Below are 14,616 nucleotides of genomic sequence, written 5' to 3'. Positions count from 1 at the left end.
TTTTTCTCCAGGCCAGCTTGGCAAGGTATCCTGGTTTTTTTGCCATCTTTTGGGCATAGGGCAGGGGTCACTGGCGATGTATGTGTGTGTGGGAGATATTTGTGAATTTCCAGCATTGTGCAGGGGGTTGGACTAGATTACCCTGGAGGTCCCTTCCAACTCTATGATTCTAAGAGCAAGTGTGCCAAAGCCACCAGGAAGGGCCCTATAGCAGGGGAATGAAAGTATATTCATACTTTGGCTTCTGAGGAAATATTTTTTAGGAGGTTCCCAACTAAATGCAGCCCCATTTATGGATGAGAAGAGCCGCTTACAAAGAAGAGGCTTGCTTTTTGTGACAGGATGCAGTTGACTAGCAACACTTGGTTTTGAAAAGTTAATTCCAGTCTTTATTCTGATCAATTTTACCTTCATTGTGATTTTGTAAGAATTATGTGGTTGTCCTGACTTTTGTTTTGTTCCTTTGGGAAGGCTATTTCAACACTTTAAAAGTAGTGGAGGGGGGAAAAGAAGATTGCCTATTGCCACTGTGCTGTGGGCCTGATCAGAATCAGACCCTCATAGTAATGTTTAAACTACTAAATTCTCCTCTAAAATGGCACTGGTGGCCACAAGTTTGCCCCGTGGCCTCCCCCATGTCTAGTTTGACCCTTCGCATGTGAATTAAACTTGGAGATCAAGAGAAGAACCTACAGAAGTAGCCTACATTTAGCTGGGCTGTAAGGCTTTGGGAGTGTGAAGATTAAAGATTTGTTTGTCTCTCATAAAACTTATATAGTTGTTAGTTTCTAGCAGCACTGGGAGTGGTTTGGCACATCAGGAAAACACTAAATAGAGCCATGACTTGTTATGGTATGTTCCATTCCATAACCTTTCAGTCTGATTAATTTAAAAAACCAGAATATCTCATCCTCATTTCCTGGTTTTGGATCTCCTCAACTATAGGACAAACATGGGGGATGGACTAGATGACTCTGAAGGCCCCTTCCAACTCTATGATTCTATGATTTTATATCTATCCATCCATCCATCCTCTATCCTCTACCTATCTACCTATCTATCATCTATCTATCTACCATCCATCCCTCCCTCCCGGATCAAATCAGTGGTCCATCTACTCCACCAACCTGTTGCACACAGTGGCCAACCAGTTCTGATGCTCCAAAAATAGGGCATAGAATTTGAGGTCTTCCTATGATGTTTCCTCCTAGCGTTGGTATTCAGAGGTTTACTGCTTCTGAATGTGAAGGTTCCCTTTAGTCACCTTAGCTAATAACCACAGATAGATATATCCCCCACAAACCTGTCTATAATCCATGTGCATGTGTATAGGTCACTGGAATATCACCTAGATTGGTGCATACTCTGGCTTCTTGCCCATGGTAAGCTGCTTGTCTGAGGCAGATTGTACCATAGCCTGATAACCCTTCATTTTCACTTGGTTGATGAAAAAGTGGGTAAAGGGTGATAAACTTGGAACACTAAAGTTGATTGACTCTCTGTAAAACAAAAAGTACCTCATACAGAGGTAGCCACACAGTACATGTTATGGCGGTTAAAACGGATAAAAGGAAGTATTTCTTCACTCAAAGGGTGATTAACATGTGGAATTCACTGCCACAGGAGGTGGTGGCGGCTACAAGCATAGCCAGCGTCAAGAGGGGATTGGATAAAAATATGGAGCAGAGGCCCATCAGTGGTTATTAGCCACAGTGTGTGTGTGTGTGTGTATTTTGGCCACTGTGTGATACAGTGTTGGACTGGATGGGCTATTGGCCTGATCCAACATGGCTTCTCTTATGTACATACAATATAAATCTACCCTTTTTGCTCACATTGCCTGGGCTGGAAAATTGTGTACATCCTGTGCCCTTTAAATTTGTAATGACAGGCTGAACAATATTTATGTTTCACTCTTGTCACCTTTCAAAACCAGGAGAAAAAAAAATCACTCTTGTGTTTTTTCCCCTTTCTGTCTCTGATCTACTTGAGGGCCAAGGCTGTTCCTTCTAGAGGGAGTTGGTATCTTTATGTTTACAGTGCTCTGGCATATCTTACACATTGGTCTCTGTGCTGTTTTAACTTGCTAATGCAGCACATTTTATATTAGATGATTACTACTGAAAACTGCCTTGAATTTCCCTGCTGGTACTTGAGTTTTCAATTGATAAAACCAACTTGGTTTTGTAACCTAACAGTGAGCTTTACAATCCTTGGAGAAATTGGTTTTGGCACAGAAAAGCCCTGGGCAACTTTCCTCTCCACTGCTATGCTGGAGTCCTTAGCCTTATGGCAGAACATTATCTAGTGTCTATATTGTTTTTTATCTCTCATATTGGACCAGAATCAGGGCTTCCAGCACATGTACATACGTGTGTACATGCATGCGCATGCACACACACACGCACGCAGATGCCTTTCCAATTTGGCATATTCCTGATGCATTAGCTCTGCCAATGACATTCCATCATTGTCCTGGACAACATTACTTTTTGTAACTCTTGACAGAGTCCTCCACTTAGAGAAGAGCAACTTTCAATAAATTATACAGACATCTCACTAAGGAAATTCAAGTTCATTCAAACTTGGGTGTTGAATTTAAGTAAGGGGTTCTGCCAGCAGGGACATGTCTGTGGTATACATAAATTGTATTCCTGTTCTTCCTAAAGAAGCTGGAATGACTGCAAGCAATGGAACATCTTGTTAAAGAACTTGTCTAGAGATCTGCAGTTAGATGCACTGCAGGATCAGATCTATTGCTTTGCAGCTCTTGATCCCTGATGCTTTGACAGTGAGCTAGAGTAGTGGTTTTCAGTCAATGAGTTAGGACCCTCAGCTGCATCACAGACTCCTCCCCCACCCCCATCTCAAGCCTCTGTTAATCCCTATTCATGCCTCTTGCCTCTCTTTAAATGAATGAGAAGAAGAGCAGTGGGATGGCAAGAGGTCACAGTCACGGCTTTTTTTGAGCAGGAACGCCCAGGAACACAGTACTGGCCAGCTTGGCATCAGGGTGTGTGGCCTAATAGGCAAACGAGTTCCTGCAAAACAATGGTGATGTCAGGGGAATGGCTTAATATTCAAATGAGTTCCTGCTAGGCCTTTTCTACCAAAAAAGCCCTGGTCACAGTGATTGAGGGGTTCCATACCTGACTTGTGGCTTATTCCTCACTACAGTATCCCTCCAGATGTATGACTTATGTTTTTTATTTCCAGTTTTCTTGGTCTGCTGCCCAATGTTCCTCATACTGGCTCCTCCTCTTTGTTATTTGATTCTGGTGGTATCCTTTCATGTGCTCCATATCTGGAAAGGTTGAAGGCCACTGTGCTAGTTGACTGTGAATCCCAATTATTTACAACATTTTGTCTACATTATGACTTCCTGCTGGGTGTCAGCAAGATCATGAGGCTTGCTGACATTGGGGCACAGAGTATGGACGGCAAGCTTTGAATAATTCTTCCCCCCTCCCCCCCCCCCCCAAAAACACATATTGCCTTTAGGTCTTGAGCTCATCATATCTTGTGGCAACAGTAAAGATGGTTCCAAGCAGAAAAAGATGAGGCCACCCTAGAGCAACTGCTCAAGGAAAGTCCTACACAATTTTCATGCTCAATTTGAAGGCACTTCCCTGCCCCTTGAGGCCAACATAATGCAGAAAGAATTTGATCAGGGATGGCCATCTTAACATTTTCACTGCAGGCAGTAACAAAAAATAAGACAAGTCTTTCCTCCCATTATGGCTGTTAAGATATCTGAAAACAAGCTCACAACTATCCCGTAACCCTTGTTTAGAGAAGAGAAACATAATGAAAGGAAATCTGGAGGATATCCAAGCCTAACCATTCTAGTCTGTACCTTGGCAGAGAAAAGGCATAAAACATTTTAGTAGCTTCCACATTTTGCAGTTGGCCGGGGTGGGAATAACTTTTGCTGGATATATTGCCTTGGGTGACATGCAGACTCTGAAGATCAAAAGTCATACTAAAAAAATGTAACCAAACATCTTTGTACCCTGGAGCACTGCTTCAGATATGCTGACCTGAGATTCCAAATATAAAACCTTCTTTTGCAGCAGTGGCTCATAAGATGATGCGGCAAAGAGGTCACTGCTGACCCATGGCCATTGCAAGGTTGCATCAGGGAAAGAGGGACATCTAGATAAGCCCTCTACAGATGTGTAGCTGCTGTCTGGCTATGCCTGCCAATAGGTGCAACAAGCATCTGCAGCCCCTTAGGCATGCCTAGGCATTTAGCAGCTGCACACTGACTGATGCTCCACTTCTTTCAGTGATGCCTTAAAATCTGCTGGTAAGGACCTGGAAGTCCCCTTCCCCTAGGTCACAGCTCAGCACTGACCCATTCTTATATTTATTTGCTCATATATACTCCCATTTTTCTCCTTAGTGGAGACCCAGAGCAACATACATAAGTCTGCTCTTTCCCATTTTATCCTCATAGCAACCCTTTGAGGTCAAGAGTATGTGACTGGCCCAAGATGATCCAGCCAGATTCATGGCACAGTGAGGACTCATACCTGGGTCTTCCAGATCCTAATCCAATGATCAAACCACTACATCACACGGGCTCTCAGTGCCATGTTGTGCCTGAAAACTATCACTGCTTCTTTGATTTTCTTATAGCGAAGAAGCTGGGGAAAAGCACACCCGTTCACTGGTATATTTCATTTGCAATTTTAATTGGCTTATCAGAGACAAAGAAGTGATAACAGAGTTAGAAAATGGAATATTTATCCTCTTCCCCCTTTCCTTGTTTTAACCTCCTGGATGTTTTGAGTTCTGTAGCTTGGAGATCAGCTACTTCAAAACAGAGATTCTTATTCTTTGAATCCTCTTTCACATTGAAGATTATCCCCACACACGCACATCCTCCCCCAACTGCCCCCCCCTTAGCTGAAGCAATGCTGACCTAGCATGAAGCCTTCTAGCTATGGTAGATCGGTATACAAAGGATTTTTTTCTTTCTTTTTTTCTTTTTCTTTTTACAAAACAAAAACAGAAACAGAAAAAACAGAAATTTCCTCACCCTCCCTTTTTTTTTTTAAACATTATTCACAAAAGTTTACAAAATAGCCTTGAAATTAAGCTCTTGGGTTGAGATCCAAATAATCCACTCTCTCCCTTGACATTGCTAATGGATTCAAAGACGCATTCATTGTTTTGAGGATCACTGTTATCACTGCTTCTTTAGCCAGATAAGGCTGCCTTTCCTTCCAAATCACTTTCTGTGAGGCTTTCCTCGGCAGGCAAATCATGTAGCCATGAGAAGAGGCTTGGTGGATTTGGTTTGGGATTCGATGGCAATATACACACACGCGCACACACACACACACACACGAAGATAGCCCCAAAGGGAAAGGCCTTTTTGTATTTCCAAAGGCCAGCAATTTGCTGGGCAAAAAAGTACATTGGTAACAGGCTGCCAGAGGATCCACAGGCTGCCTGTCATGAGCAGAGGGATGTTCAGATGCCAAGCTTGGTGCTTTCAGCTCATGCGACCGTCTCTGGACATATTTTCTTTATAAAAATAGATTGTCTTGGCATGAAAGACAATCCATCTGACAACACTGGTGATGTAGGTGGGCACAGGGCTCACCAGACCTTTGTCCTCTCTGTCCTCCATGCTTATTGTTTCCATGGCTGACAATATTTTTTTCATTTATATTTGGTAATTTTAAAAAATTCCACCAGGTCTTCTTGCCCACCCTCCCTGGAAAAACAAAAGAAAACCTTTCAAGAGTCCAATAGTGTTGCTTGTACATCCACTGCCAGAAGCTTCTCACTCCTCCTCCCTCGATCCCAGTGTTTGATGAAGGGTGGATGCACTACACGCACTGAAGATATGCCTGTTTTCCACAACATGCAGGTCCCATGGCTTCCAGCCTGTGGCTTGAGTAAGCCCAAACCATAGTTGCCTATAAGGCTAATACACAGCAACAACATGCAGAAAGACAGCACAATCAGTAGGCTCTGCCTGCTTTCGAGGTATCGATATTGAGCCTCTTTAGTCCTGGCATTGATACAAGCTACCTTGCTCTGCAAGTCTATGAAGGCTACATGAAGGCAAGCCCAGTATTCTGTGTTGTGGTGGAGTCGTGTGATATTGTACATGTGAGTACCTGTTGGGATACGGGCCATGTTGGTCATATCTAAGTTGGAACTGAAGCTGGACCATGTGAGGTTAGAAGAAACTGTGTTGAGGTGAGGTTTCCAGACAACCAGGATGTGATAGGCCTGGACTTCCTTCACCAGCAGCTCCAGAGCATCCTCACTGAAGGGGAAAGAACTGTTGACCATCAGACTTATGCTTTTGGTATCTGCACCAATGAGGTTTTGAGCCATACATGTGTAGAGCCCAGCCTCTTGTGCTGTGACCTTGCGGATTTCCATTGTCCCTTCAGGGTACACTTTAAACTTTCCATCATCTGAGTATGGCATCAGCTTATGACCTGATGGTGTGACCCAGTATATCTCTGGTTCTGGTTCTGCCAGAGCTCTGCAGTGCAGAGATATGTCCTCTCCATCTGCCACCTCTAAACGGGAAGGAAAGCTTTTGTCAGAGATGAGGGGCAGGCACCTGTCAGTCATTTCCCTAAAGGGAACATCTCGGATGTGCTTTTTCTTTAGGTCTGGAGGCTCTGCACATAATGTGGACTGAGGCTCAATGAAACGTATGTGGTTCTCAGTACTGTTGACCCATCGGATTACACAGTCACAGCGGATGGGGTTGCTGTGGATGCTGATTTCCTGCAGATTGGGGAGGGATTCCAGTGTCTGCTTATGCAAGGCACTTAGGGCATTGTTGTTCAACATGAGGGTCTCCATCTGGGGGAGGTGGTGGAAAGCACTGGGGTGGATGTAGGATAGTTTAGGGTTGTTGGTCACATCCAGTTTGGTCAGTTCAGGCAGGTTGATCAAGGCAAACTTGTCAATAGAAACCAGCTCCTCCATGTTGTTGAGTCCCAGTTCCTTCAGGTGCAGCATATTTGTGAAATCACTCTGCTTAACCCTCTGAAGTGGGTTTTTGTTCAGATCCAAGAATTTAAGACCAGGGACTTGCTGTAGTGCCTTCTTAGGGACATTGACTAGCTTGTTGTCATAGAAAGATAGACTCTCTAGACTTCTCAAGCCTTCTAGTGCATAATCGGAAATCTCTCTCAGGTTCATTCCTGCTAGAACCAAACTCCTCAGATTTGATAGGGCCCTGAAGTTCATATCCAAAATGGCATCTACTATGTTGCCTCCAATCATGAGGATCTCCAGACTGGGCAGTACTTGAAACCAGCGGCTGTCAATTGTCCTCAGGCGGTTGGAGTTGAGGTGAAGCCGAAGGAGGTTTCTAAGGCCTAAAAAGCCTTTGGGAGAGATCCTGCGTATTTGATTGTGATTAAGGTAAAGCTCCTGGAGAGTGGCCAGACCCAGGAAGCTATTATCAGGCAATTCCGTCAGCTGATTCTCTTCCAGGTGGAGGCTCAGCAACTGGGGCATGTTCTTCAGGCCAAAGTCCAAAATGTCAGAGAAGCTGTTCTGTGACAGATCCAGTTCAGTCAGGTTTTTCAAATAGTCCAGCTCACTTTGCTCAACCTTGACAATATTGTTGCTTTGCAAGAGAAGGATCTGTGTCCCCTCTGGCAAGCTTTCAGGCACTGTGGAGATGAACAAATCATTACAGTCAGCTGTGGCTGCCTCCCTGTATACAGACCTGGGTGTGTACCATGGCCTGATCTGGCAGACACACTGCAGTGGGCATTTGACTTTCCAGGGCACAACAGGAATTGCAGTGGTAGTTGCCACACAGATGAGAAGCAAGTTCAGTTGGAAGTGTCTCATCTTCAGCAGGCAAGTCCAACTTCCACGTAAGGTGAAAGCTTTTACCGGACACATTTGGACCTCAACACAGTCAAAATAGAATGGGGATAGAGCAGACAACAAACAGGCACTGCTCTGTCACCTCTGGATGGTTCCCCCAGATGTTGTTCCTGAGTGAGAATATTGTGCTAGAGGTAGGAGACTCCCCCAGCTGAAGAGGTCATAATGTGCCAAATGGCATCTGACTGTCTAATCAGAGCTTCTCCTTTTCTTCCTCCAGAAGTGATTCATTTTTTCCTTTGCTTGCATTGTTGAGGCTTCTTCTTGAAGTTGCACCTGAAATAGATAAGACAAGGTATTTTATGAGAGAAAAGAAATGTACAGATAGCAACACATCAAAGTAAAAAATTAACACAGCATCTTGGTAATTCTGTGCTGAACACTGCATTAGGTTGGTTATCTGAAATCAGAGCACCCAGCATGCACTTAACCTTTAAAAGCTGCTGGGTATGCACATGCATGCTAGTACATATCTTAATTTGACTTGGGGAGCTATGAGTGTTGAGGCAGGGAGGTAGGAATGCTAGGCAGCAACTAGCATCCCCAGGAGCTTCAGAGGCAGGGCAAGGTGTGGAAATGTCATTGGGTTACATTGGGGCTAATACCAGATTGATGACAAATGATTTCCATCAAAAAATAGTTTGGGAGAAAGAATGACGCCCAGCCCCATGGCCAAAATTGAAACCAGGATACTTCTACCCCTCACCAGCTGATTTTTGACAGGAGTACACATTAAGAGATCTGGTCATGAATTCCCAACATAACAAATAGTTTGGTATTTAGCATTCAGTTAGCATAAGTGGTATAGGCAATAGGACAAATCACAGATGCTATTGTGAAGAAAAGTGGGTAAATCAATAGCCAATTTCTCCTTACACAGAGACTTGAGAACACATTGTGTCTTCAGATCACTATTATAGCTCCGGTACCTACACAGGCCCATAGTACACCAGTGTATTTATGGCTGATTTAGAACACTATTTCCTCAGCTCTTCCAGTGTCTCTCTTCTCCCTGAGATACTCGTGACACCATCCTCAGCTGGGTTAATAGAAGGAGGCCACTTCAGAAATTGCATCAGGACTTCAATGATTGATCTAATCCTGGAACACTCAGTGCAGCAGGTCTACTTTCTTAGACTATACTACAGTGAAACTTATGTTAGCAGTATATAAACACTACTTTACATGGGATACTAACTGCTCATTAACATTTCCTAAAACGGTGGCTTGTTTGCGACCTCCAGAAGTTTAAAAATTGACCAGTCTGATTACCACCACTAATATCTTGTTGTCTGAATACATCGAATTAGCACCAGATGTTTTAAATGTTTTAACGTTTTTATATTTAATGTTGTTTGTATTTACTGCTAAATGGTTGGGCATGCTGTTGCTGACTCTTGTGTTGTTAGCCGCCCTGAGCCTGCCTTGGCGAGGAGGGCGGGATATAAAATAAATAAATAAATAAAATGAAACTACAGTATCGAATACCTAGCATCCAATACCTAAGTAGACAGAATTTCCACATATTCATTTATTGCATTTTTTGAAAAACAGCTATTTGGGAAAAATGGGAAAAAATTAATAGACAAAGCCAGATGGGTACCAATGTGTCATGGGGCAGGTCTCACAGCAAAAGAAACCAAATGCTGCCAGCTGATGGTAACAGCTCTTCAGTGGTTCATTATCTGTAGGCCAAACAGGTTGGTCTCGAAGCAAGTGAATAAATGGACACACTGGATATAAATATGGTAATATTAGCAAACTAGTGAGGAATGATTTTAGCTTTCTTGTACTTTCTGCAACAGCCATTCGCTTGGCTCCTATGGTACAGTTCCACTGGAGCAGCAGCAGCTTCTCTGATGGAATGGCATTTCTATTCTATTCTTTTCTATTTTTGTCCTTCACACAAGCCTGCAACTAAAAATAACACACTATATTAAACATTAGGCAAGATGATACACTATCAAAAGAACTGGGGACTAACACCCAAACCAGGAGTTACCAGGATCAGAGAAGGCTAACTCAGATGCACAGTCAATTTTTATACCAATGTATCAAACTGGAGCAATCTATAGAGATTATTCAATTGAAATCATTATTGCTACCATGAAATAGAACCATAACATATCAGAATTGTGCATATACATGTATTATGGAATATTTCTCAGAACCAGCCTAAACAATCTGGTACTTTATGTCTGCTTGTAAATGCAAACTAATATGGCTTTCTCTTTTAGAGCAGATCAGTATACACCACACACAAACTGAGAAAAACCCACACATCATGCTATGAGTAAACAGAGAGGGTAGAACCCTTTGGGGGAAAGGCAAGATATGAATATTTTAGATAAATGAATAAATAAATAGAGACCAATGTGCATCTAAGTACCAGGTCACAGGCCTGCAACAGTGCAGGAAATCAAATACTGGGTTAGGTCCTAAAGAAATGCAAATGGAACAAATTGAGCGAAAAGATTTTTGCTGCTGTCTACTTTCCACCATAGTCACCTGCCCTCAGACAAATTCTTAAGAGTCAAAGGACCCACAGGAATGGCAAGGGTTGCCAGCTCTGGGTTAGGAAATACCTGGAGATTTACGGGGTGGAGAGCTGGGTTCGGAAAGGGAGAGACTTCAATGGGTATAATGCCATAGTGTTCAGCTTTCACAGTGGCCATTTCTCCAGGTGAACTGATTTCTGTCACTTGGAGATCAATTGTAATATTGGAAAATCTTAGGGTTGCCAAGTCCAATTGAAGAAATATCTGGGGACTTTGGGGTGGAGCCAGGAGACTTTGGGGATTAAGCCAGGAGCAAGGGTATGACAAGCATAACTGAACTCCAAAGGGAGTTCTGGCCATATGTTTAAAGGGACCGCACACCTCTTAAATGTCTTCCCTCAATTGGAAATAATGGAGGATAGGGGCACCTTCTTTTGGAGCTCATAAAATTGGGTCCCCTAGTCCAATCTTTTTGAAATTTGGAGGGTGCTTTGAGGAGAGACATCAGATGCTATCTGAAAATTTGGTGCCTCTACCTTCAAAAACTGCCCCCAGAGCCCCAGATACCCACAGATCAATTTCCCATTCTACCCTATGGGAATCGTTCTCTATATGGAATAATGCAGTGCTCAGCAGACATCCCCCCCCCCACTTTCTGGTGATCCTGAAGTGGGGGGAGGGTCTCCAAACTGGGAGATCCCCTGACCCCACCTGGGGACTGGCAACCCTAGAAGATCTCTGGCTACCACCTGGAGGTTGGCAACCCTACCAATTGTGAACCTCCTGATACTCAGGAGCAATACTCCCTCTAAGCTGTGGAGTCTTGTGAGCAAAAATTCTACTTTGTGAGCTACTGGCATTAAAGTTGTGAGCTACTACAAAAATTAGCTTGCTCTGGGACCATTTTTCCTGAGCTAAGTAAAAAATGTGTGAGCTAGAGGCTGGCAAATTGTGAGCTAGCTCACACTAACTCATCTTAGAGGGAACACTGCTCAGGAGTCACTTTGCAGTGGGGGTTGGGAACATAGAACAATTCCTGCCATTATCTTGTTTTATTCAGTCTTTAGGCATAATGGCCTCCAGAGATGCAGCAACTGTGATTTTTTCCAGTTCTAATATCATGCCAAACCAGTTAGCACAAGCCAGGCTTTGCAAAACTATCTCAAATCATGTTTTTGTCGGCCACAGTCTTTCAATTCAGATATCACATTTGTATCACAATAAAAGTTCCTTAACCATGACTTGGCGTTATGTCTGAACAGGCCCTCATTGTAAAAAAATCCTAAGGACAATAAAGCAAAATTAAAAGGACTGGATGCCTACCAAAAGACTTCCTCACTCAGCGTCTCCCAGCAGAAATGGAAAAGAGAAGGCATATACATACACAGCACTTGCCTCTTCTGTTGAGGATGATGTGCAAGTGTGTGAGTGTGTGCTCACCCCCCTCCCCAAGATTTTCAGAGTACAGACTGCAGGCAAGAGCTCTATTGGCAGTTTGTGAGTAAATATACTGGGTTATTCCAGCTGAGCTATTCAAAGTCCTAAAAGATGATGCTTTTAAAGTGATGCACACATTATGTCAACAAATTTGAAAAACACAACAGTGGCCACAGGATTGGAAAAGATCAGTTTATATTCCAATTCCAATCCCAAAGAAGGGTAATGCCAAGGAATGTTCAAACTATCACACCATTGCACTCATTTCACAAGCCAGCAAGGTCATGCTAAAGATCCTACAAGCTAGGCTTCAGCAGTATGTAGATCGGGAAGTAACAAAAGTTCAAGCTGGGTTTTGGAGAGGTAGAGGAACTAGAGATCAAATTGCCAACATTTGATGGATTATGGAGAAAGCACGGGAGTATTAGAAAAATGTCTATTTCTGTTTCATTGACTATGCTAAAGCCTTTGATTGTGTGGATCGCAACAAACTGTGGCAAGTCCTTAAAGAGATGGGAGTACCAGACCACCTCATATGTCTCCTGAGAAACCTGTGTAAGGGCCGAGAAGCAACTGTCACAACGGGATATGGAACAACTGATTGGTTTAGAATAAGAAAAGGAGTTCAACAAGGATGTATATTGTTACCCTGCTTATTTAATTTATATGCAGAGTACATCATGCAGAATACTGGCCTGGATGAAGCACAAACCGGAATTAAGATTGCCTGGAAAAACGTCAACAACCTCAGATATGCAGATGACACCACTCTAATGGCAGAAAGTGAGGAGGACCTAAAGAACCTCTTGTTGAGGGTGAAAGAGAAGAGCACAAAAGTAGGCTTGAAACTCAACATCAAAAACCTAAGATCATGGCATCCGGCCCCATCACACCTTATCAAATAGAAGGGGAAGACATGAAAGTAATGACAGACTTCACATTTCTGAGTTCCAAGATCACTGCAGATGGTGACAGTAGCCATGAAATTAAAAGACATTTGGCTATGGCGAACCTGGGCAGTATAATAAAAAGTAGAGACATTACCCTGCCAACAAAAGTCTGTATAGTCAAAGTGATGGTATTTCCAGTAGTAATGTATGGCTGTGCGAGCTGGACCATAAGGAAGGCTGAGTGCAGAAGAATAGATGCTTTTGAGATGTGGTGCTGGAGGAGAATCTTGAGAGTCCCTTGGACTGCAAGAAGATCCAATCAGTCAATCCTAAGGGAAATCAACCCAGACTGTTCACTGAAAGGTCAGATGCTGAAACTGAAGCTCAAATCCTTTGGCCACCAAATGAGAAGGGAGCACTCACTGGAGAAGATCCTGATGCTAGGAAAGACAGAAGGCAAAAGAGGAAGGGGAGGGCAAAAGATGAGATGGCTGGACAGCGTTACTGATGTAACAAACACGAATTTGAGCAGACTTCAGAGGATGGTGGAAGACAGAAGAAATTGGCATGACTTTGTCCATGGGGTCACAAAGAGTCAGACTCGACTGTGTGACTGAACAACAAAACAATTACTGGCAGCTTAATCAGAGAGAGACCTCCTGGCTGAAAGGAACACATCCTTGTTTGGAAGATCAACTTGCCAACTGACAGTCTGCCCCTGATTGTTCTGAAACGTTCATGGAACACTTTTCCCTGCGAAGGGAGGGAGGGCCAAGTTACACAAAGCACCCGATATGTGTTGAGTCACAAATAAACAAAAAAACCTGACAATTGCTTAAAAATCAGATAGGTTGTCAGCACATAACACTCTATTAGACTTGTACATTTTTTCATTATTAAATATAACAGTTATGAAAATGGAATGTTTTGTAATTATCATAACTAATATGAAAACTATTTCCCCATCTAAATAGCCTAGAATGAAAAAAAACCCCATGATTTTCTTTTGTTTTGTTGTGATTTCTTTCATTCTTGCCACAACTGATTTCACTTTAACATGTTGGGTAGTCAGCCACCCTCCAGGTGGGGTTTGGGAATCTCCTGGAATTTCCTCTCTCCTGCCAATGCCTGCCCTACTACACCACATTTCTCCTTGCAGCCTGTGCTCTCCTGCTTGCCTGCTGCTCTCCAAATCTTATCTCCCACCCAACCAAATCTACCTCAAAGTCTTCCTGCTGCTGCTTGCCTAGAAGCCTTACCCACACCTGGCAGCCTTCAGGTGGGGTTTGGATAGGGTTGTTATGTCTGACTCAGGAAATATCTGGGGACTTTGGGGGTAGAACCAGGAGACTTTGGGGGTGGAGCCAGGAGCAAGGTTGTGACAAGCGTAATTGAACTCCAAAGGAATTTCTGGTCATCACATTTAAAGGGACCACACTCCTTTTAAATGCCTTGCCTTTGTTGGAAATGGAGGCTGGGGCACCTTCTTTTGGGGCTCATAGAATTGGATCCCTGGTTCAATTTTTTTTAAACTTGGTGGGGGGGTTTTGAGAAGAGGCACCAGATGCTATGCTGGAAATTTGGTGCCTCTGCCTAAAAAACAGCCCCCCCCCCCAGTCCACAGATTGATTCTCCATTATACCCGATGGGAATCAGTCTCCATAGGGAATAATGGAGTGCCCACCAACATTCAACCCCACCCCCTGTTTTCTGTTAATCCTGAAGCAGGGTGAGGGCCTTCAAACCAGGAGATTCCCCTGCCCTCAACTGTGTGGGGGGGCAACCCTTGGCCTGCAGATCTCCCAGAATTACAACTGATCTCCAGACAACAGAGTTCACGTCCCTTGATGAAAGTGGCTGCATTAAAGGGTAGACTCTATGGCAGTATATCCAGCTGAGGTCCC

The 14,616-nt window shown here is 43.5% G+C and overlaps 1 protein-coding gene across 1 annotated transcript; it reads right to left on the bottom strand.

Moving 5' to 3' along the window:
* Window positions 1-4,680: 4,680 nt before the first annotated feature.
* On the bottom strand, window positions 4,681-8,162 carry LRRN2 (leucine rich repeat neuronal 2). Its single transcript, XM_060231362.1, has one exon. The coding sequence runs from the start codon at window positions 7,900-7,902 to the stop codon at window positions 5,752-5,754; it is 2,151 nt and encodes a 716-aa protein (XP_060087345.1). The 5' UTR covers window positions 7,903-8,162; the 3' UTR covers window positions 4,681-5,751.
* Window positions 8,163-14,616: the final 6,454 nt, after the last annotated feature.

Source organism: Heteronotia binoei, chromosome 2 (genome assembly GCF_032191835.1).
Source record: "Heteronotia binoei isolate CCM8104 ecotype False Entrance Well chromosome 2, APGP_CSIRO_Hbin_v1, whole genome shotgun sequence".
Taxonomy (NCBI): Eukaryota; Metazoa; Chordata; class Lepidosauria; order Squamata; family Gekkonidae; genus Heteronotia; species Heteronotia binoei.
The sequence above is the reverse complement of the archived record's forward strand: the minus strand, read 5'-3'. Positions and strand labels throughout refer to the sequence as shown.